Raw genomic sequence first — 22,651 nt, forward strand, 5'->3', positions numbered from 1 at the left:
AGATTTCATAAAAGTATAATAAATTGTTCTGACATCAGCAAGGGTCAATTATAATACACTGCAGCAAATACATGAATGACAGTGGACGTTTTGACTTGTAATTGGAAGAAGGTGTTAATATTAATGTGGCTCTGTTCTGTACTTTAAGTGTCCTAGGAAGCTGTGACGGTAAACTAGCAGGAACAATACCAAGAGTTGTTCACACTTGTGTGTCTATTCGGGGTATTTCAGGGGCCTATTTCCAATAGTTGTTGGATGTTTCCATATAATGTAAATGTTACTTTTGGCTCTACTTCAGTAGACATTTAAAAAACAAAAAAAACTGCATATTGTTTGCAGAAATCTACCAAAGATTTGTAGGTGTGAATGCCCTCAACCATGGGAGACTGTGAAGATCGCAGCTTTTGTCACGCTATTTTAGGAGGTCACCATTATTTGACAATTAGAAGTCAGGGAAAGTACTGATACAACTGCAACTAACAACTATTTTTGATTGTTGACCAAGTTTTGTTAATTTTCTCAATTAATTGATTATATGGCCTGTAAAATTTCAGAAAACTGTGAAAAGAGCCCAAGCAGACATACTGTATTTAAGCTGGACTTTGGATGGTGCGTTGAGCAAAAATATACAGAGATTCAGTTTACTGAGATAAGTTTGCATTTCTCTTTAACTATAGTAGGAAATTCCAGTTGGAAAGCAATGAGAAAAACGATACAAATGTTCACAGCCTGCCCTCTGGAAAGAGACATGACCAAGTTCTCTCACTTAGGTTGTGATACATGAGACATTTAGTAGATCATGACTGCTGAAATGTCTGACGCGTTATGTTGGCTGCGTGTGTCCATTGTTTTGCATTGTCAATTATTTTGATAATTAATTTAGTAATTTGATATTGATCAAATCTATTCGGAGGCATAGAGTAAAATTAAGTAGGCCAGGTCAAATGATCACTTCCTTTTAAATTGCTTCAGCATGCTGTATTTATGTGTTTGGGTGGCATATGTTAGTATTGGCACTGCTACTGGTGTGTAACAGTAACAAACTGCATGACAGCTCCCACATCCCAGCACCAGTTCTCCTTTTGAAACTGTGACTACCCACAGGGGAAGCTGATTACTACCATGAAAGTTGTAGAGCGAGCTCATTGCTATTATGCCACAGCAGTTAAAATACAGGTGTGCTGCTGCTTTCACATTGATATGCTAGAATTCGTGGGGATGTTTTGGTTATGCTGTTGGTGTTGCAGACCACTAGGCCACCTTGATGACCCCATCTGGTCACAGCAGGATAAACACAGCTGCATCCGATAACATTAACAGGTGGCACGGTTTGATTTAGGTGTGCCAGGTAGTGAGCCCTGTAAGAAGGACGACTGTCGGTGCTTTGTCGTTTGCCACTTTCATCAAATAGAGACTTAATTTGTTTTTAGGAGCTGCAGCTGTCTACTCTGCTTTGACACACCTGTGAAAGACTTCTTTTGGCAGCTAAGTGGTGCTAGTGTGGAAAATGACTGACCAGAGATCATCGCTAAGAAAAAGTTAGCAGGGCCTACAACATTTTTCAGGATTTTAACATCCGTATGTCCAAGCAATAACTGCATACTTTTTCTCAGGTGGCTTGTGACAGCAGGGCATTTATTGGAAAGCAAAACATGAGAACTAAAATGGGTAAATATGCTACCATTTGTATACCCTGCCCTAGTACAGGTAGATTATTGTTATTCGTGGTGCAGGGTGTGCCAGTATTGCTCTGCTGCAGCAGGACTGGTTAACAGCCACGATCACACAGGATGTTTGAGTGCGGCTCGGAGCAGAGACAGTACAGCTCATTGGTTGCTAACAGCTGTATATCCCCCGTAGCGCTGTGAACATGTTCACAACTGTTCTTCACCACAGATTGTCTTGCCTCTGCTACACTGCTTACTGTCAACATTTCTATAAGAAGACGTGTTCTTTTACCTATTTGTCATTGCCAACAGAAATGTATAAAACTTAAAAAAAGATGACAGTTGTGGTCTGAGGAGACACAATTTATTTTTCCATGTTGGAGAACAAATGTTGTCTTTAAGAGAAATGTCAAATGCAGGATGTGAGTATTATGTTATTGTTGTTCTACTTCTGGTAATTCACTACCCTCAGTAAAGCATATCTGTGATACAGGTTTCTGTGAAACATGCAGTTACACTATATCCACACAATGGTTCAGATTGCGGTGGATAAAATTACAAGTACTACTCTATTGTGCTAACCAACTTGTTCAGTAAATAAGCAAATGAGTATTTTCCCTCCTATTCCACTGCTGCACTACTGTCTTTTCACCCTGTAGATAGACCATAAATGGTTAATGAGTGTTTACTTTGTTCAGCTTTGTTGTTCTTTTTCTCTGATTCTGTGCAAGTCAACCAAAGTCAAATCCCTTGTGCTTGTTCACATACTTGGCCAGTAAAAGCTGATTCTGATAACTGCCAGTTGAATTATTATTATTATTATTATTATTTTACTAATGATCGACAGGTGGATCCGAGAGGTCTTTGTCTTCCTTCCTCACAGTGTTGTCTGAAGCTGCAGTCAGCTTCAGCTTGTAGTCAGAAACTTACTCGTTTGTCTTAATTTTGGCCTTTTTTTGCCTTTTGTTAGTAGCAGGAGTCAGTGGAGTTTCAAAAAAATGAAGAGTGAGAGAGAGAACAGTAAAAGCTAGATGCCCCAGCTGATCCAAATGGGCCAATCTGGGCATGTTTTACTGGATCGTTATGGATCGGTGTTGAATGACCACACACCCGGCCAGGGTAGTACGCTGTGCAGAGGTTTTTTTCCTGCATTCCTCTACAGCGTGTAACATTAGACTGGCAATCACCAACATTGTTAGAACAAGCATGCTGCATGTTTATTGGCTCACTGGCACTGATGACATTTACTCTTTATGTATTGAATTTGGTACTTAATAACAAGGCATTTTCCAATACTTTCTACTATCAAAGCAATTCAGTCGGTGCATTTCAAGTATTAAAGTTTGGTACCCAGCCCTAGTTATGATTAGAGTTTTTACAATGAACTGAACGGGATGTTTTTAACATAGAAGCTGATGTCTGCAATACTACAGGCAGTGCATGTACAGAATCACATTGCTTATCAGCAGTTGCAAAACTAAAATTTGTTGCTGTGGCATAATAAGATAAGTTATTGTAATATTCCTCTGGTTGTTGGTTGACAGTGTGACTTGAAAGCAGTCTGGTCAGGCCTGAAGGACATGAGATAGAGGCTGAAATGTACAGCGTCTGACTGCTGGAGATGGACAGGATGTTTGTTCTCAGAATGACAGTTGACTGCAGTCACTTTCCAGTGGAAGTATGGACTGGACTGATAGCAAGTGAAGTCACCTAAGAAAGTTCTTTAAGCATGGATGATATATATTTATCTTATGTATATATAGCTCCTCCATTTTGCTTTTTTATTTTTCCACAGGTAACCCAAAAGAGGTTTTGTCTATTGCTTTTTGGATTTTGAATAATTTGTCATCTGTGTATGTAACCTTTGGTTGATAATTGTGTGGTGTTCATGGTGTGATTTTCAGTGTCATTGTGTTTCTTGTTTGACAGGTTGCTGAGATGTCAAACATTTGCTCCTTTGCTTCTTTTTTGTTTGATTTTGGATTTGGTCTCTTCATTATGGGCTCTTGCCAATTTCATAAATATGAGATTCAAATCTTTTGTGGCCAGATCCATATTATCTTTATCAGGCACATATCACGTATATAGACAGTTATCTAGTATGTTTTTGATGTTTGTGCTTTTAAATGCATTGGTGTAATCTGAGAGACTTTTCTCTGTCCAGGTTTTTGGTAACTTGCCCAGTCAAGCAGGTGGCTCAGAAATCTACCTGCCCAAAGTCAGATTTGACATGCTTTCTATTGTCAAATAACAACAAAGTCTAAATTGTCATGTTTAATCTTTTAAACAAGAAAACAGATAAAAAAAAAAAACAAAAAACAATAAAATACAACACAACTATATTTCACTTTTATTGATTCATCGAATGTATGGTTTAGGACAATGTCATTTCACTTTAACTCAGATAATTGCAGTGCAGAACTGCCACTGCTTGTGTCCTTGAGCTCCTGTAGTTTTTACACAAGAGTTGCCCCAGAGCGTTCACTTCAGACAGCATCAACATGACAGCATGCACTAATAAAAGTGACTAGGTAGTTCCCAAAAAGGACACTTTCTCCTCAGTCACCTGGATGGCGCTTTGTTTTGCAGCGTCTCACCTTGACCAAACCATTGTCGGCTGTAAAGTAAACGCACGCAGCAGTGGGAAAAGTGTGAGGCACTGCGAGTGTCATTCCATCAGTAGAATCTTTTCACTTAGTTTAAAGGGAAAAAATATATAAATCCGGTATGGTGTGAAAAAAATCTTTTTAACAACATTTTTTACATTTGCTATAATGCTGTCTATACTCTCGTGGAAATTTCTGAAAGATAAAGTCTGCTGCAAGGAGTTCTTGTGCGCATTTATTTTTGCAAAAAGGAACAGCTGTTACAGAGACAGTCACGCAGTCTAACAGTTCTGAAACAGAGTTCCCAGAGTCTCTCCCAGTGTTGCTATTTATGTGGTGAGAACAATGGGGGTTCACCTGTAGACTTGGGGGTTTGCCTGTAGACCTGGAATATGCTAGACAAATACACATCCTGTTGATCAGACGCTACTTTAACACCCCTTTGTTCCCATACCTGGTCGGGATGCATCCTGACAGACCAAATGTTTTAGCACCTCTTTCTTCTGTAGTCTGGTCGGGACACACCCTGGTGGATCAAACTGTGAATTTACATTTCTTTGTCTTCCGTCATGTAAATTTCCATCACAACACCTACTAGTAAAATTTGTTATTACCTGTCCAGTCTGGCCTGGAGGCTTCATATCAAATCGAAAGTTTTTGCATTGGTCCGAGCCTAATATAGTCATCAATCCAAAAGTTCAAATGTTCATGTGTGTAATTCCTGGTTTTGTCTCTCTTTCTGCTACTGGTGAGAGGACAGCTGTGATCAGGGAAGTTGCTGCTCGTGAAGGGCCCAGTGGAGATGCTCAGGGTGGTGTGGAGGGTGTATTAGCTGATAGCTGGGATGCTGCTGCTTCTGTTGGGTTGATCACTGCTGTTCCTGGCAAGGGTGGGGGTACCCCTGGTGCTCCTGGGGAGGTTCTTTGTTCAGAGCTGTCTCTTTGGCAAAAAGTTCCTCTGTCATTGAGATGGATATGATCTAACAAGTTACTTAACCATAGGGTGCCACAATTACATAAGTGAGATTACTACAATCCCTGAAGATCTCTGAGTTATTGGTGCTGATAATACAGTATTTTGGGTAATGTCTGACTGAGGAAGTAATGTGGATATTGTTACTTTTGCAGTTGGGAAGTCGTCAGTGGCTCTTTTTGCCCGCTTCTATAGTGCTGTAGGTATATCACAGTTTCTCCTGGTGGTTTGGATGAAGATATGCTTAATGGATATGTTCTACTTCTTTCTTGGCTTGTAGTTGTAGTAGCCACCTTTTGCTTTGGTGACAGCTTTGGGATTGAGATGCCAAGAGTGTGCAAAGCTGTCATCAAAGCAAAAGGTGGCTACCTTGAAGAATCCAAAATATAAAACATATTCTGTTTGTTTCACACTTTTTTGTTCACTGCATAATTCCAATTGCATTTCTTTATAGATTTGATGTCTTCAATATTTATCTACAATGTAGAAAATAATAAAAATAGAGAAAAACCTTTGAATGAGAAGATGTGTCCAAACTTTTGACTGGTAAAATGGTAAATGGTCTGTATTTGAATAGTGCCTTTCTAGTCATTTCGCTACTCAAAGCGTTAAATCACATCACCTCACTTACCCATTCACACATCATTCATACAGGAGGAATCTAAGTTGGAGGAGACTGTTCTTTCACACAGTTCAGTGTCTTGCCAGAGATCGAACTGCCAACCTCTTGATGGGGAACAACAGATAGCAAAGCCAAAGCTCTATCATATGACAAACACTGTAATAATAATCATCATCATAGCATGTGCATAAAATATATCAGCCACCTAACGATCACCAGTGTGTTTAACCACTTGTTTATTGCTTATTTAACTTATTACTTAGTCTGAATCATCTGAGTCTGCTGTGTTTCTGGTGAGTCTGCTAACTCGCCTTGTGTACTTAGAGGCAGCAGCCAGAGGACTCATAGGATCCGGGTTAATGGAGACCTAGGACTCGTGATTCCTGATTCAGTACAAAGATGCCAAATCTTTGTACTGAATCAGGAAATCATTAACCCGGGTGTTTCAGGAACCGACCAGCTCTGATATCTGCATAGGACTCAGAAACCCAGTAGTTGCTCTAACTCTAGTACATGGTATGCAGTATGTCTCATAGTTATATGTTGGTTTGTTACCACAACTGCAATTTTTACTTAAAATGCTTTGAACCACTTGGTGTTTATGCAGCTTATATGCATATTACCATTGATAACACTGCTTGGCTGCTGTGGACTTTATTGCACTCTTCCTCATTTCTCAGTAACTGCAGTAATTACTGTTGTGACTCAGCACTTCCTCTTTCAGTCAGGGTGGAGTGAGAAGTACTATTTCTTAAGTCTCCAGACTTTTTTCAAACAGTATTATCTCTTTGTCATTGACTTGATACTGAGCAAACAGGAAGAGTGGAATGTTGAAAGTGCCATGGCTTTTTTGTCCCAAATGGGCTTCTTAATGTCTTTAATTAATAATATTGTCGATAGTGACACTTACATCCACTGCAGACAGGATACACTGCTCCCAGATGAATCATGGCTGGGAATATACAGATGGCTGAAATGCCCTTTTATGGCATTGAAGGGCTTTTTGAAACAGGAAATTACTTCAGGACATCTGAGAGGGATCTCACAAGAACCATGCCATTCCAGAATAGAGGAAGATCCTAGGTCCAAGTCACTCGAAACTAATGATGACATTATTTCATCTCTGAAATTCTGATGATAGCCAACAGAGAGAACCCAGAAGCTCTGTTGTGTACAGCAGCCTGAGAGCTCTGCAGATTACAGTCAGAGGTCTCAAGAGAGAAATGTTGCTGCAGGCAAATCCAGACTCAACCAGTAAAATATAGGCAAGACCTGACTTCAGATGATTTGAACTTGTAACGAAGCTTCTGAATTTGAGTATTGACTACAGGAAAGAATTACTGGACAGCTGTTTGTAGTCTTTGTGCTATGCTAGGCTAACTACCTGCTAGCTGTAGCTTCATATTTACAATTATAATCTCATGCAAATAATTTGGAGATTTGCTTGAAATTGCAAGACCACAAATTACTGGAGGGTCTGGTAATTGTGTTTTCATTGGTTATGAAGGTGAAAGAGTTCTTGTCATGTCCGTAAAAAGTGTTGACTGAATATAAAATTAATGTAACTTGGTCTGTTTTTTTTCCTTTTTCTTCAACCAGAGAGAAGAAACCATCATCCACACATCAAGTTCATCATCTGGCTAGCACCCAAACACTGGTTACATCAGGTATATTCTTCTCTCACCGTCTTTCAAATTAAATTAGAGTGGATATTGAAAGTCAGTAGCAAGAAAGCAACAAGCACTCTCAACAGTTGATCTGAGATTTATTCAGTCCTCACACTCACCTTAGAAAGTAGGATCACCTGAGTCAAATATTACAAATAAAAATCTTTCACAGCAATATGAAAACAAAAGAAAGAATTAATTAAAAAATTAATAAAGTGCAAATGCTTTAACTATTGAAAGTCCTGCTAAACAAAAAAGTCAAACAAGGTTATTCAAACTCTAGCCATTGATAAGTCACTCATCATTGTGGCTCATTTGGCTCAGCTTATTTTGACCTTGTTAAACTAGAATCATTCATTTTAAGTTTGCCTTTGTGGTTGTGGATCTTGTTTCACTCTTAAGAATCACCCTTGGGGGTGGAATGCACTTACTATATGCCATGAAAATACAGTGTTTATTATTACAATACAGCATTCAGTTTGATTGCTGTATCCTTAGATCTGATCCACTCCCTGTTGCACATCATCAAGGAAGCAGCCAGACAGAAGAAGGAATTGATAGTGGCACAGTTTCAGCAGGATGTGAGGCTGAGGCTGTGTTGTAACATTCAGTCCCTCTGAGCTCTGATGCCATCATATGCCATGCTGTCACCCTGCAGCTAAGATGTCACCTCCAAACAGTTTTAAAAAGAAACCTGCTTACTTTCTGTTCTTTCTACCAGTCTCCATATAATACACTGCCTCACTTGACAGACCCTCCAGAGTTCTTTCAAGTATTGGAGCCCAAAATGACAAGATTTGCACGTGATTATCTAGATAGATAGATACAGACAGATCATCAAACAAATTTTAATATCACACAAAGATAACCTGAGTAAATACAAAAAGCAGTTTTTAAATGATGATTTCATTTATTAAGGGAAAAAAGCTATCCAAACCAACCTGGCCCTATGTGAAAAAGTAATTGCCCCCCCTTGTTAAATCATGAATTAACTGTGATTAACCACGTTTGAAAGCTGAGTTCAATTTCACTAGCCACACCCAGGCCTGATTACTGCCAGAGCTGTAGAATCAAGAAATCACTTAAATAGACAATATGAAGTAGGCTAAAAAATCTCAAAATGCAACACATCATGCCCCTATCTAAAGCAATTCAAGAACAGACAAGAAACATAGCCATTGACATCTATCAGTCTGGAAAGGGTTAAAAAGCCATTTCTAAGGCTTTGGGACTCCAGCGAACAACAGTGAGAGCCATTATCCACGAATGGAGATAACATGGAACAGTGGTGAACCTTCCCAGGGGTGGCCGGCCCACCAAAATGACTCCAAGAGCGCATCGACGACTCATCCAGGAGGTCACAAAAGAACCTGGAACAACATCTAAAGCACTGCAGGCCTCACTTGCTTCAGTTAAGGTCAGTGTTCATGATTCAACAATAAGAAAGACACTGGGCAAAAATGGCCTCCATGGGAGAGTTCCAAGGCAAAAACCACTGCTGACCAAAAAGAACACAAAGGCACATCTCACATTTGCCAAAAAACATCTTGATGATCCCCCACACTTTTGGGAAAATATTCTGTGGACTGACGGGACAAAAGTGGAACTTTTTGGAAGGTGTGTGTCCCGTTACATCTGGCGTAAAACTAACACAGCATTTCGGAGAAAGAACATCATACCGACAGTCAAACATGGTGGTGGTAGTGTGATGGTCTGGGGCTGCTTTGCTGCTTCAGGACCTGGACAACTTGCCGTAATTGATGGAACCATGAATTCTGCTCTCTACCAGAAAATCCTGAAGGAGAATGTCCGGCCATCAGTTCGTGACCTTAAGCACAAGCGCACTTGGGTTATGCAGCAGGACAATGATCCGAAGCACACCAGCAAGTCCACCTCCGAATAGCTCAAAAAAAAAATGAAGGTTTTGGAGTGACCTAGTCAAAGTCCGGACTTAAATCCGATTGAGATGCTGTAGCATGACTTTAAACAGGCCGTTCATGCTCGAAAACCCTCCAATGTGGCTGAATTAAGACAATTCTGCAAAGAAGAGTGGCCAAAATTCCCCCACAGTGATGTGAAAGACTCATTGCCAGTTACTGCAAACGCTTGATTGCAGTTGTTGCCGCCAAGGGTGGCACAACCAGTTATTAGGTTTAGGGGGCAATTACTTTTTCACATAGGGCCAGGTTGGTTTGGATAGCTTTTTTCCCTTAATAAATAAAATCATCATTTAAAAACTGCTTTTTGTATTTACTCAGGTTATCTTTGAGTGATCTTAAAATTAGTTTGATGTCATGATTGATCACAGTAAATGTTAAAGCATTTTTTTAAATCAATAACAACAAATGATTGCTGGTAGTGTGGATGTGCATGTGTGTCCTTGTGTGTGAGATGCAAACGCATTGGGACTGGCTGACAAAAGCATTGCCCCATAGTGCTACTAGGGGACAAGAGCTTTGCTCTCCCTTATAGACAGCCTGGTCCTCATACATTTCCTGCAGATTGATCCCTAATTGAAAAAAAATCTTGCTGTGCTGTTCTAGTTGAGATAGCATACGTTTATGCAGGTACAAGGGGGGCACGTGACAAATCATGGATATTTAGAGGTTAGCCACAGTTTTCAACCACTATTAACCATTATACTCTTAGGTTAAGAGTTCACTAAGTAACAGAAAATGTTTTTATAGGTATAATCTTGTAGATTACATAAACAAACATTTAGTGTAACTCTGTTTCCTGTCCGAACTGTGTTTCTCACAGTCCTCTGGTTTCTTGTGCAATTATATAACTTGTGTTGCTTATTTTAAACTCAGCTCTGCATTTTGTACAGAGAAATGTAATAAAACAAGTACGAAATACTCTCATTAAAAATGTGTTTGTTCAGTGAAGGGGGGGTGTTGACTTTGTATTGTATTAAGCATTGTATCTAATTTCTGGCATATAAGATTGATTTGTCTTGACTAACTACTTTGCAGGTGTGAGTTGGGCCGAAGTGCAGAGCAGCAATCATGGTGGCGTTGTCACTAAAGATCGGTGTGGGGAACGTGATAAAGACCATGCAGTTTGAGCCCTCCACCATGGTGTACGATGCCTGTCGTATCATCAGGGAGAGAGTTCCAGAAGCTCAGTTCGGCCAACGTGAGTTTTCTCTCTCTTTCCCTCCCCTCACACACACACACACACATATTTAGTCAGTCCTGTTTGTTAGATGATCCAAAAGCTTCAGAACCCCCACCCCACAACTTTTCGATTACTGCACTTGTGTCAGCAATTGTCTGAAACTTACAATCCAACATTCACACCCACTTCTCACTGTGACAGGCTAGGCATGCATTTGACTATTTGCAGGAATTAGCATGTATAACATCATTCTCTTCACATGTTCAGTGTCAAGTAACAAAATTTCCTAAAGGTGGTGAACATGTGGAAGCTTGAGTTAAACCTATCCCCAGGCCAGTGGAGTGGAATGCAGGAGAAATTGTGTAACGGCAGATGAATTGTGGCCCTGCTACTTTTTGTCTAGTTGATAACAGGCTCTGCAAGAAGTGCTGCAGTTGAAACTTAGAAACTGTGTCAACTGGGAATAGCCCCCTACTTCACACGTGCATCTGGTGTTTGCGGAGTTATGTCTCATGCATCAGCTATTTCAACAGCAGCTTTCTGTGTTACTTGTTCCAACTTGTAAGTCATTTTACATTTAGAGAGAGCTAAAGCCACTGTTTTGTTTTTACTCTCAGACATATTTAATGGTCCAGTTCTCCTGTCTTACCCTGAAGAGACGAGTGGTCACATTTTAAGAGTGGAACCTGATATGATTGATGCTGATGTATGTGTTGAAACGGATCATCCAGACATGATTAACAGGGACAGGGCAAGCTAGTGCAAATATTTTCCTTCCAGCACAAGTACTTGAGACAGTAACAGCTTCATAATGGCTGAATATCCACATGTGTATGTATGTGAACGAATGTACTCACAGTGACTCATTCAGTATTTGTCTTCCCTTCTGCAGCAAATGACTATGGGCTGTTTCTGTCTGATGAAGACCCAAAGAAAGGCATCTGGCTGGAGGCAGGAAAGGCCCTGGACTACTACATGTTGAGGAATGGGGTGAGTCATTCTCAGACTCTACACAACAATAAATGCCACAAATACATATTAGCACACACCAGCCTCCCATACAGAGAATAAATGAAAGGGTGGCAAACTGGGAGGATGAAAACATGTGTCCAGTGTGATTTAAAGGTTCCGTGTCAGTATTAGAGGTTTGTGCAAACCACCTTCCTGTATAGGACATTTATGGGGACCCTAACAATTAAACGATTTTTTCAATAGACAGGAATATAACAATATGTATTAAAGGTAACATCTGTAATATTATTCAGGAAATGCATCAAGGCCGTATTAAACTGCCATGGGGTCCAGGGCCTTTAAACGCCCCTCTTCCTTCTGTGTATTTACAGTTTTGATGGAACTAATTGAGCCTAGGTTTACTGTGTGTTCATTTGATTAAACCCACGTGCCTTTAGGAATATGCACCATGTAAGCATAACACTGAAATCATAACAGATCTTGAAACTAATTCTTGATATAGGAACTCTTTTCACGGCTGAGCCTCAAAATCAAGGTTATAAAGCAAGCCCCTTTAAGACTGTTTATATTTTGTTTACCAGTACATATTCCCAAAGAGATTTTCAAACCAGTCACATCAATCTGACACTGTTTTAATCTTAATCCTACTTTATCTCAGGACGTATTGTAATCAGAGGATTAGAGCCTGACAAAACCACTTGTGATAAAAATCAGGACAGGAGGTAATGATGTGCAGGTGAACAGTTTGCATACTGTGCTCTACTATGGCATGTACATCAGTGACTGCAACATATGTGTCTTGCTGCCTTTAGATGGCCGCAGAGATTTAATGAATGAAAAGAGGCTTTTCAGACAGTATAAAGCATCTGTGGACAGTGGAGATTTAAGAATCTCGTGGACAATCATGTCTCATCTGTCAGTATATTATTCTCATTATCAATATCTTTTTGATTAATTGATAATTTGTTTGGTGTCCATCAGTTTCCTAGAGCTCAAGCTGCTGTCTCCAAATATCTTGTTTTGTTTGGTCAACAGTCCAAAACCTAAAAGATATTCAATTCACAATGTTGTAAGACAGAGAAAAGCAGCTTATCCTCACATTTTTTGGATATCTGCCTGAAAAGTAAATCTCATGATTGTACTGTTCTCAAAATATTTTGCCGATTAATTTTCTGTCAATCAACTGATTAATTGATTAGCATCTAGTAACAGAGCTCCTGACCTTTCTTCTCTGTCTGTCAGGACACTTTAGAGTACAAGAAGAAGCAGAGACCTCTGAAGATCCGCATGCTGGACGGCACAGTGAAGACCGTTATGGTGGACGACTCCAAGATTGTCAGTGACATGCTCATGACCATCTGTGCTAGAATAGGTCAGCTCTTACCTGGACAACTCTCTGATATGTGTGGTTGAAATGTCTGCCCTTTGACTGTTTGAGCCCGTTGTCATTCTGCTTGTCTCTCCATCAGTGCATCACAATATGTGTTGACACTACTGGTTAATGATGTCTTACATTTATCATGAAAACTGCTATCAATCCAATTAAATTTTCAAGTTTTGCTTGCTTGTAAGTAAATGCAGTAACCTGAATCTCTTTGTGTGTCAGGCATTACAAACTATGATGAGTACTCACTAGTGCGAGACATTGGTGAGGAGAAGAAGGAGGAGACCACAGGCACCCTGAAAAGAGACAAGACTCTGCTCAGAGATGACAAGAAGATGGAGAAGCTGAAGCAGAAGCTCCACACAGATGATGAGTGTATGACAAGCACAAGCTCTCGCACTCATTGTTTTTTAACACACTCACTTCATGGCCTGCAGTTTCACAGAGTCAGAATGATGAAACTGAAAAAGAATGCAGCACTGATCCACCATCTTTAACCTCATTTCTTGAGAATACCTGTCACTGTTTCTGTCAACACATTTTACAAGAAAGTCCAGGGACCAGTAAGTCTTTGCTATTCAGGTTATTTGGTTGATGTGTTTCCTTAGTGAACTGGTTGGACCATGGCAGGACTTTGAGGGAACAGGGTGTGGAGGAAACAGAGATGTTGCTGCTGAGGAGGAAGTTCTTCTATTCTGACCAGAACGTAGACTCCAGAGACCCTGTGCAGCTCAACTTGCTCTACGTACAGGTAGAAAAATGATGCACACTCTCTCTAGTTTCCCTGACTTAGTTTGCTGACATGCTTCCTGTGTCCTTTTTCTCCTGTTTCATCAAATGGTTTTTAAAAAATCAGCATGAATTAATCAGATGGTCTCTTTTTGTGCTTTGCACTAGCTAACTGCCAAGCAAAATTCTTTGTTCACAGTTAAAAAGGTTTTCTCAAATCTCTCATATATTTGTCTAGTGTATTTTGAGATTTTTTTTCAACAAATAAAACTGCTAATAATACATAAAGATAAAACACAATAAAGAAAACAGTGCCTGTCTTAGAGCAACAAGTTTCCATAAGGGAGCAGAAGACAAATCAATGTATCTCTTTGTATGTCTCCAATATGTACACCACACACGTACCATAACGCACGACAATTTGATGGCGCTACTTCTGTTGACCTTGAAATAAATATTGCTTTACTTCATCTTCAAAGCTTCGTAACAGCGGAAACTAGCAGCCTTTCATATGAGCCTTAAACCCTTAATGTGTATTTGAGTTTTCTCCATGGCTATTGGTTGCAATGGTCAGGTTATCTTTGTTAAAAGTTGTTTTCAGTTTATGTTGGATGATATTCTGTGGCTTGACTAGTGTCTTTGTGCACAGGCCCGTGATGACATTCTGAATGGATCTCATCCGGTCTCCTTTGACAAGGCCTGTGAGTTTGCTGGCTATCAGTGTCAGATTCAGTTCGGTGACCACAATGAGTCCAAACACAAGCCTGGATTCTTAGAGTGAGAATTGCCTTCATATTCATATTCACTGTTTTATTTTGGTTACATCAATTGTTATTTGACATTATCACTTGAGGCTCATTTCATTCCAGTTGAGCTTTTTCCTCCTCAGTTTAAAGGAGTTCCTTCCCAAAGAGTACATCAAGAACAAAGGAGAGAGAAAGATCTTCCAGGTAAGAACTAGACTCTATGGAGGCAAAGGAGTCCGTCACTTTTGATTCTACTCTTCTCCTTACTGATCTGATTCTTCCTCAATCCTGGTTAGACGAACCACTGTACACAGAGGTGTTGTAATATTTATTTAGTTTTATTGACTGAAGATACACTGGTCTGGTTTTGCTATAGCTTCCAATATTGAAACAGAAACTCTTTTTTACATTGTTTTTTGGCCTTTACACTCTGAATAGTGACAGTGGATAGATTGGAAACGGATGAGAGAGAGGAAGACATGCAGCAAAGGGCCACAGGCTGGAATTGAACCCTGGTTGCTGCAGTAAGGCCTAAGACATAATGATTTGCGCTTCACCAAGTGAGCCACCAGGGCACCCAGACATATAAACTCTTAGTAATAACTTTGAAATCATCAGCAGTTAGTCTAGTAGTGTTGAACTAACGCTAAGCAAAACTGTAATGGTCTGATGGAAAACAAACACGTTGCATGCAGGACAAAATAAAGTAGCATCCCACATGGTCATAAATCATGAGACGAACATATCTAAGTAAGATGACTTATTTTTGGGTTTGCTTAGTTAATGCTGCACTGAATTAATCTACTCCTCTGATTGTTTCTCTTGTCTCTGCAGGCACACAAAAACTATCAGAACATGACAGAGATCGAGGCTAAAGTCAGCTATGTGAAGCTGGCCAGGTCTCTGAAAACCTACGGAGTGTCATTCTTTCTGGTCAAGGTGACATGAAAGCTATCACTCAACATTTCTGTTTGAGTTCGGCTCTTAGCTGTTTGTTTTTGATTAAAAACTGTAGTGTTCGATTTTTTTCCTTCAAATGATAAGATGGATAGAGTGACTTCATATCTGTCGTCAGGTGCCGAACTTTTCGCCTTTCATACACCTATCCATTCACAGACACAAACCAGTAGCATCTAGCTACCATGCAAGGCACTGGCCCAAGCACTGGGTGAGCAAGTTAGTTACAACTCGCCTAACCAGTCAGCGATGAGATGCCCTCCTACAGGCTGCTAAATGTATTTTTCCCAAACAAGAACTAATCTCTGTCAATGTTTCCTACATATAGTATCAACATAGTCTGTGAATTATACTTTGTTATCAGTGTGTTAAGTCTTTTATTTCCAGTGAGGACATTCTAACTTTCCTCAAACTTCCCGCAGGAGAAAATGAAAGGCAAAAACAAACTGGTGCCACGTCTGCTCGGTATCACCAAAGAGAGTGTGATGAGGGTGGACGAGAAGACAAAAGAGGTGATCCAGGAGTGGAACTTGACCAACATCAAACGCTGGGCTGCTTCACCCAAGAGCTTTACCCTGGTGAGTGTTTCATTGAAAGACGGAACGTCATTGACTCCGAGCTGCTTCAAAACTATTAAAATGTGCTTTAAAAAGCTGCAGGGATTGAAGGATCTGTATTTAAACAGGATATCTAGAATTGTAACCTGCCTCCTCCTCCTCCTCCAGTCAGCCCACAACCATCTGCTTTAAAAATGTGTCAATTTAATGTATGAAACAAAATTTCAGAACTTGTTTGATAAATCCTCTGCTGCAAATCATATCTTTGTATGTCCAGTGTACAATTGTTGGGGTGAACCTATAGTCTCAAGCATTCAAAGCACAATTTTCTTTCATTCTCAGAAAAAGTAGGATCATATCAGTTGAATCTGCACAATTTGAATAAACAAAGTACTGGTTTTCAGTTAATATAGTGGTAGCTGTGGCTCAAAGGTAGAGCAGTTTGTCCACCAATCAGAAGATTGTTGTTGCGACCCCTCCTCCACTCACACACACACTAATTACATTCATGTTCACGCATCATTCACGCACACTCACACATTGAAGCTGTGCTAGTGTGAGTGTGTGAATGCTTCCTTCTGATAGCAGATTGTGTGACTGTGAATGTAGCGTTTAAGTGGTCAAAAACACTAGAAAGACTCTGCACAAGTATACTTCCATGTACCATTTGTTAAACTGTTCATTGAAGGGATATTTCACATTAATTTTTGTCATGTTGGAGGACATCACTACACCACTGTTCTGGCAATAGTCACTGTGCACCTGTATTAATTTTGGATGTACATCAAGCTCCAAGACAGGCAGAGCTGGTAATATCAGCAGACTGACCACAGACCAGGGCAGCACGGTAGTGCGATGGTTAGCACTGTTGCCTCAGGTTGCAGGTTCAAATCCACTGGCCAGCAGGTTTGTGATTTGAGCATTGAACCTTTCCTTGTGGAGTTTGCATGTTCTCCCTGTGCTTGTGTAGGTTTTCTCCGGGTACTCCGTCTAAAGATATGCAGGTTAGGTTAATTGGTGACTCTAAATTGTCCGTAAGTGTGTGAGCTATGTGTCACCCCTGCGATTGACTGGTGACCAGTCCAGGGTGTACTCCACCTCTCGCCCAAAGTCAGCTGGGATTGGCTCCAGCCCCCTGCGACACTTCAAAATAAGCGGTGTAGACAATGGATGGATGGATGACCGCAGACCAGCTGTGATCCAGCTGTGCCATCATCATCAGAAACAATGTTGCTTCAGAGGAAAGGACATCTCGTTTATCTAAAAATGTGTTTCCTCTATTCCTCTCTCCTCCCATAAACTTTTTGTTTCATCTCTTTCTCACATGTTAAAATGCAAGTGAGAGAAACAACGAAACCCTTAGGCCAGAAGCATTCAATACGATGTCATCTCAAATTACAGTAATGTGAGCTACGAAATGTGTTTGTTTTCCTTTGCATTTTAAGTAAAAGAGAGATATAGCAAAGGTTCCCAGCAGCACTCAGGCCAGGGATGTTGATGGTCATGATCAGCATCCTATCTCCTAAGCTACAGAAGATGATCCTGCACATGTTAATCTTTTAGAGTTTGTTCTTTGTTGATTTCAGGACTTTGGAGACTACCAGGATGGTTACTACTCTGTGCAGACCACTGAGGGAGAGCAGATAGCTCAGCTTATTGCTGGTTACATCGATATCATCCTCAAAAAGGTACCGGTCAGCATTAATGTGCGACCAACATTACACAGTACAATGGTAAAACATAACAGTTTAGGTTATACTCACTTGAGTTTGATTGAAGTGTAGTTTAAGATATCTTTTGTCTGTTGCAGGTAACTTGAAGTGGATTCCCTATGTTGTGAACGCAAGGTGACAGTGTCTCAGAAAATCCATACCAAAGTTGTATTGGTCACCCTCAGTTTTATCATGTGTAACCCATATGCAAGGAAGGATCCTTTGATTTGATTTCTGATCTCTTCTTTTCATATTTACCATATATTTTAAAGTCATTTTTGAATCACAGAGGTTTATGTTTCAAAAAGATAAAAAATATCAATAATGTAGTCAATGCTCGCTCAACCTATCTGCCATAATATTACTTTGATTAAATTTATTCATTGATCCCTGTCCTTGAAATAAGAATTATTTTTGTAGTGGTGGTGTCTCAAATGTGCCATACCGATTTTTTTTAGTCTGCCTGATGGCCAACCTTCCTAATATCTATATTTCTGTAAAATGATGCTTCTTATGACCCAGTGTTGTCACCACTGATGTCTTTCTACAGAAAAAGAGCAAAGACCACTTTGGCCTAGAGGGAGATGAAGAGTCAACTATGCTAGAAGACTCTGTGTCACCCAAAAAGTAAGTGTGTGTGTGTGTGTGTTGTGTGTTTTACTGATGCAGCATACTATGATTCTTTACAGATATTGTACATTTGGCTGCCAGTAAATAGTGGTAATTTACATTTTACACACATTAATCAATCTTTCTAAACAGTTTCCCTGTACTCCAAACGACTGAATGGCCTATCCCTTACTGGTTAACATGTGCTCACAGCAGTCAGCACCAGTGAGGGCTTGAGGGATTTGCTCCACTCCCCAATGTCCCGTAACCAAGTCATTTTTCTCTTCCTTTTCCCTTTGTTTCCAATACCACTCCAGGTCCACAGTGATGCAACAGCAGTTCAACAAGGTTGGCAAGGTGGAGACAGGCTCAGTGGCCCTGCCAGCCATCATGCGCTCAGGAGCTGGAGGTCCAGAGAGCTTCCAGATGGGCTCTATGCCTCAGGCCAAGCAGCACATCACTAGTGGACAGATGCACCGAGGACACATGCCTCCACTGGTAAAGCAAATATCACAAAAGGCTTTAACTGGTCAAATGTGCCTCAAAACAAACTGTTATCAAAATGTTCTGTTCTCATGAGATGATCAATCAATCAATCAATCAATCAATCAATCAATCAATCAGTCTTTTTTATATAGCACCAATTCACAACAGTGTTATCTCAAGACGCTTCCATAAAGAGCAGCTCAGACCAAACTCTTTAACTAAGAGACCCAACGATTCAGGAATTCAACATCAAGGATTCAAGAATCCCCACATGAGCAGCATCAGATATTAGATTAGGAAACAGTGGCAGGAAGAACTCCCCTTTAATGTGGAGAAACTTCGAACAGAACCAGGCTCAGAGGGGGGGCTTTCTGTCTGGGTCCGTGTTGGATGGCGGTTGGAGAGAGACAGAGCGAGAGAGAGACAGACAGACAGACAGAAAGGGAGAGAGAGACAGAGAAAGGGAGAGTGACAGAGAGACAAATCAAACAGCAACCAATATACTAACAGCAGCTATAGCACTAACAACAGGAATATGACTAATGATAAAGATGATGCATCCAGCCTGCTTGAATTTTCAAGATGTTTTGTTTTACAAACCTGAATCAGAGTGGATGCCATTTGTGTTTTTTGAGGCAAAGGAAGCTATTGGAAGTATTGATTTTAATTGTTTATTTAACAAGGACAGTGCACAATACATTTATTGTGACATATATAGCTAAAAGCTTATACATATCAATTTTACAGTAACAAAATGCATATTGATCATATGTAAACATATTAATGATATATTGAGGAGGGAGTTTTATCAGAATTATGAGATTGAATAGTGTTTGTTAAAGTACAGTGAGCAGCTGGTTTTTGGAACTGTTGAGTCTTTTTCAAAACTCAAACTATGTTTGTTTTTTGTTTTTTTAAATATGCAGTCCAAAATATTTTAAATCTAGCGATGTAATTGATATTGAGAGCGCAGACATATTTAGCAAATTGTAATAACTATGAAATAGTAGATCATAACACTGACAGTACCTTTGTGTGTCCACAGACTTCAGCACAGCAAGCCCTGACTGGAACCATCAACTCCAGTATGCATGCTGTCCAGGCTGCCCAGGCCTCTTTGGATGACTTTGATACACTGCCGCCACTGGGAACAGACGCTGTGAGATTTAACTCTCTTTTTTCTGTGTCTAAGTGAATTGACTTGAGTACAAACAAATGGAGTGTTGAGCACTCCATTCTAGATATTTTTCATCAGAGGGTTTTATTCTTTGTTCAAGGCATCCCAAGCCTGGCGCAAAAACAAGATGGATGAGTCCAAACATGAGATCCATTCTCAGGTAGATGCCATCACAGCAGGAACCGCCTCCATGGTTAACCTCACTGCAGGTAGAAACATTGTCCTTCACCTTATTGCTTTCAGTCTGTGTAATACCAGTGATGTGGAAAACATGTTGGTCAGCTTAAAGAGCAGTTTCTCAATCTTGCAGCTGTGATGTAAAAAAGTCCTGCAGCTGGAAACTTTCAACCAGACAGGATGCTTTTCAATTTTTCTGTAATGACTAACCAACTATAGACCATGAATTACCTGTATGAAATACTGAAAAACTTTAGAATCTCAAACTACACAGGCCTTCCCATTTGCAGTTAATGTCCAGAAAAGTGACACACTGCTTTACATATTAAACACTTTCAGAACTTGTTTGATAAATCCTCTGCTGCAAATCATATCTTTGGATATCTAGTGTACAATTGTTGGGGCGACCCTATAGTCTTAAGCATTCAAAGCATAATTTTGTTTCTTTCATAGAAAAAGTAGGATCATATCAGTTTAATCTGTACAATTTACGCCCACGAACTGAGCAGTGGTCAGTATTTTGGGGTAACAGCATTTTGCCAGTGACCACAGTAGGATTAATAAGCTGGTCAGAGGCTGGCTCTATAACTGCCTGTGCTAATACTGGGTCTTGATTCATTAGAAAGGAACCAGGGGAACAGTTCACACTATACATCAGTTAATGGTGTAGTCAGTAAAATAAAAAGAGTTATGTCTGAATTTGTTTGACCAAACTTGTTTGTGCTCTTGGAATGAATACAATTATCTAACTATGGATCTACCTGTCTTCAGGTGATCCAGCAGAGACAGACTACACAGCAGTGGGCTGTGCTGTTACCACAATCTCCTCCAACCTGACTGAGATGTCAAAAGGTGTTAAATTGCTGGCAGCTTTGATGGATGATGAAGGAGGAAATGGGCAACAGCTGCTGGGTGCTGCTAAGAACTTGGCCTGTGCTGTCTCTGACATGTTGAAGACCGCCCAGCCTGCAAACACAGAGGTACACAATCAGACTGCAAGAGAGATGGAAATAAGTCATGTTTTTTTGAAGTTGTTTAACTTTGTGTCCATGATATCTTTTGATTCTAGCCTCGGCAGATCCTGCTGCAGGCAGCAGGAAATGTGGGCCAGGCCAGTGGAGAGCTGCTCTCTCACATAGGAGAGACAGACACTGATCCACAGTTCCAGGTGTGTCAATCTGAACTTCCATCTTCCAAATTTAACCGGTCTAGAATGTTCTCCTGTTAATGGGGGTAATGTGTTGTAAAATGAAAAAGATCTTAAAGGTAAGTATTTTAAATTAATAAAATTAACTTTTAAACTATTAACAATTCAATGTTATTTGGCATACATTCTCTTCATTCATTTAAGATAGCTTTTCAAGTGGCACCACAGGGGTCAAATAAAGTGAACCTTTAAAAAACAGCTCCCTAACAAATACACTAATTAAGGATTTTATTCCCCCTGAAGCAAGATTCTCATGCAATGGTTATTATAAAACTGTTTCATATCTGTATTTGAAAGTTTCTAGTTAAAGGATCTTTCAGAGGTGCCAGATGGAGAGTTCCCTCTCCATCTCCATGTGTATTTTAGACAAACGCTTCATTCTAAAAAGATGATCAAAATGATCTCTTAGTTAACCAGATAGTAGTAAGTAATCCACTCATAATCCAATCTGTCAATCATAGTCCAATTCAAATCCAAATTGCTAACAGATGACTCCAGAGATTTGAAACCATAGTTAGGTACAGATTTAGTTTCAGAATTGCTCTTTAATAATTCATACAAAGTAGCCTCATATCATGTCAGGTTTAACTGTATAATCCAGTTTGTGTCTTAAAAGGCTCACAGCAGTAATGGTTAGGATACCTGCATTGTAAGGTGTAGGATATTTACTCGAATACATGACTCAGTCAGATGCCGATGTGTGCTTTGAGTTAATCGTTGCTGTAATCATTCTCCCTTTGGCTCTGAGGGGACTGTCCCTACATGACAACACTGTATAGATGTGAGTCAGAATCCAACTGATTCTAAAGTTCAGCTGAAAGTAATATGAGGCTGCTGCAATCTTTGTTGGTCAAATCAGATGGGTATTTTTCAAAGTTACAATCTTTGGAAGTTACTATGTTACTACTTACTGTTACTCCCCCTCCACTGTTCAACAAGGAAACACTTGACAGGGAAACATAATGAAATAATTCCACACTAAAAAGACTAACTTCACTTGTCTCAGGCACCTGGAGCCCCATATTAGCCTCATCTGGACTTCAGAACACAGTTCACAGAACAAGGACAGTAGATTTTGTCCCCTTATTCTTAAAGTGTAATTGAGGGATCACTTAACTACCAGTTTGGACAGGAAGAATGATTACAGTTAGCAATAACTCATTCAATGTCATATGCATAGCATGACCATGCTAACTAGTGTATTAAAATAGATCCAAATACCTTCTGCTTTAAAGCCATACTCCCTGATATTGTCGACACACAAATCCGAAAATGTGTTTGAAA

The 22,651-nt window shown here is 39.9% G+C and overlaps 1 protein-coding gene across 1 annotated transcript in view; it reads left to right on the top strand.

Moving 5' to 3' along the window:
- The window catches only part of tln1 (talin 1), a 67,013-nt gene that overhangs the window by 5,337 nt on the left and 39,025 nt on the right, over positions 1-22,651 (top strand). The window contains exons 2-18 of the mRNA XM_070850052.1: positions 7,467-7,534; positions 10,510-10,672; positions 11,547-11,644; positions 12,869-12,998; positions 13,233-13,385; positions 13,619-13,761; positions 14,389-14,516; positions 14,629-14,689; positions 15,320-15,424; positions 15,865-16,020; positions 17,586-17,687; positions 18,262-18,338; positions 18,638-18,818; positions 19,852-19,965; positions 20,084-20,192; positions 20,932-21,140; positions 21,230-21,328. Coding sequence (XP_070706153.1) covers positions 10,543-10,672; positions 11,547-11,644; positions 12,869-12,998; positions 13,233-13,385; positions 13,619-13,761; positions 14,389-14,516; positions 14,629-14,689; positions 15,320-15,424; positions 15,865-16,020; positions 17,586-17,687; positions 18,262-18,338; positions 18,638-18,818; positions 19,852-19,965; positions 20,084-20,192; positions 20,932-21,140; positions 21,230-21,328 — 1,995 coding nt within the window. The 5' untranslated portion in view covers positions 7,467-7,534; positions 10,510-10,542. The remainder of the gene's footprint in view (positions 1-7,466; positions 7,535-10,509; positions 10,673-11,546; positions 11,645-12,868; positions 12,999-13,232; positions 13,386-13,618; positions 13,762-14,388; positions 14,517-14,628; positions 14,690-15,319; positions 15,425-15,864; positions 16,021-17,585; positions 17,688-18,261; positions 18,339-18,637; positions 18,819-19,851; positions 19,966-20,083; positions 20,193-20,931; positions 21,141-21,229; positions 21,329-22,651) is intronic.

Source organism: Pempheris klunzingeri, chromosome 19 (assembly GCF_042242105.1).
Source record: "Pempheris klunzingeri isolate RE-2024b chromosome 19, fPemKlu1.hap1, whole genome shotgun sequence".
Classification (NCBI taxonomy): Eukaryota; Metazoa; Chordata; class Actinopteri; order Acropomatiformes; family Pempheridae; genus Pempheris; species Pempheris klunzingeri.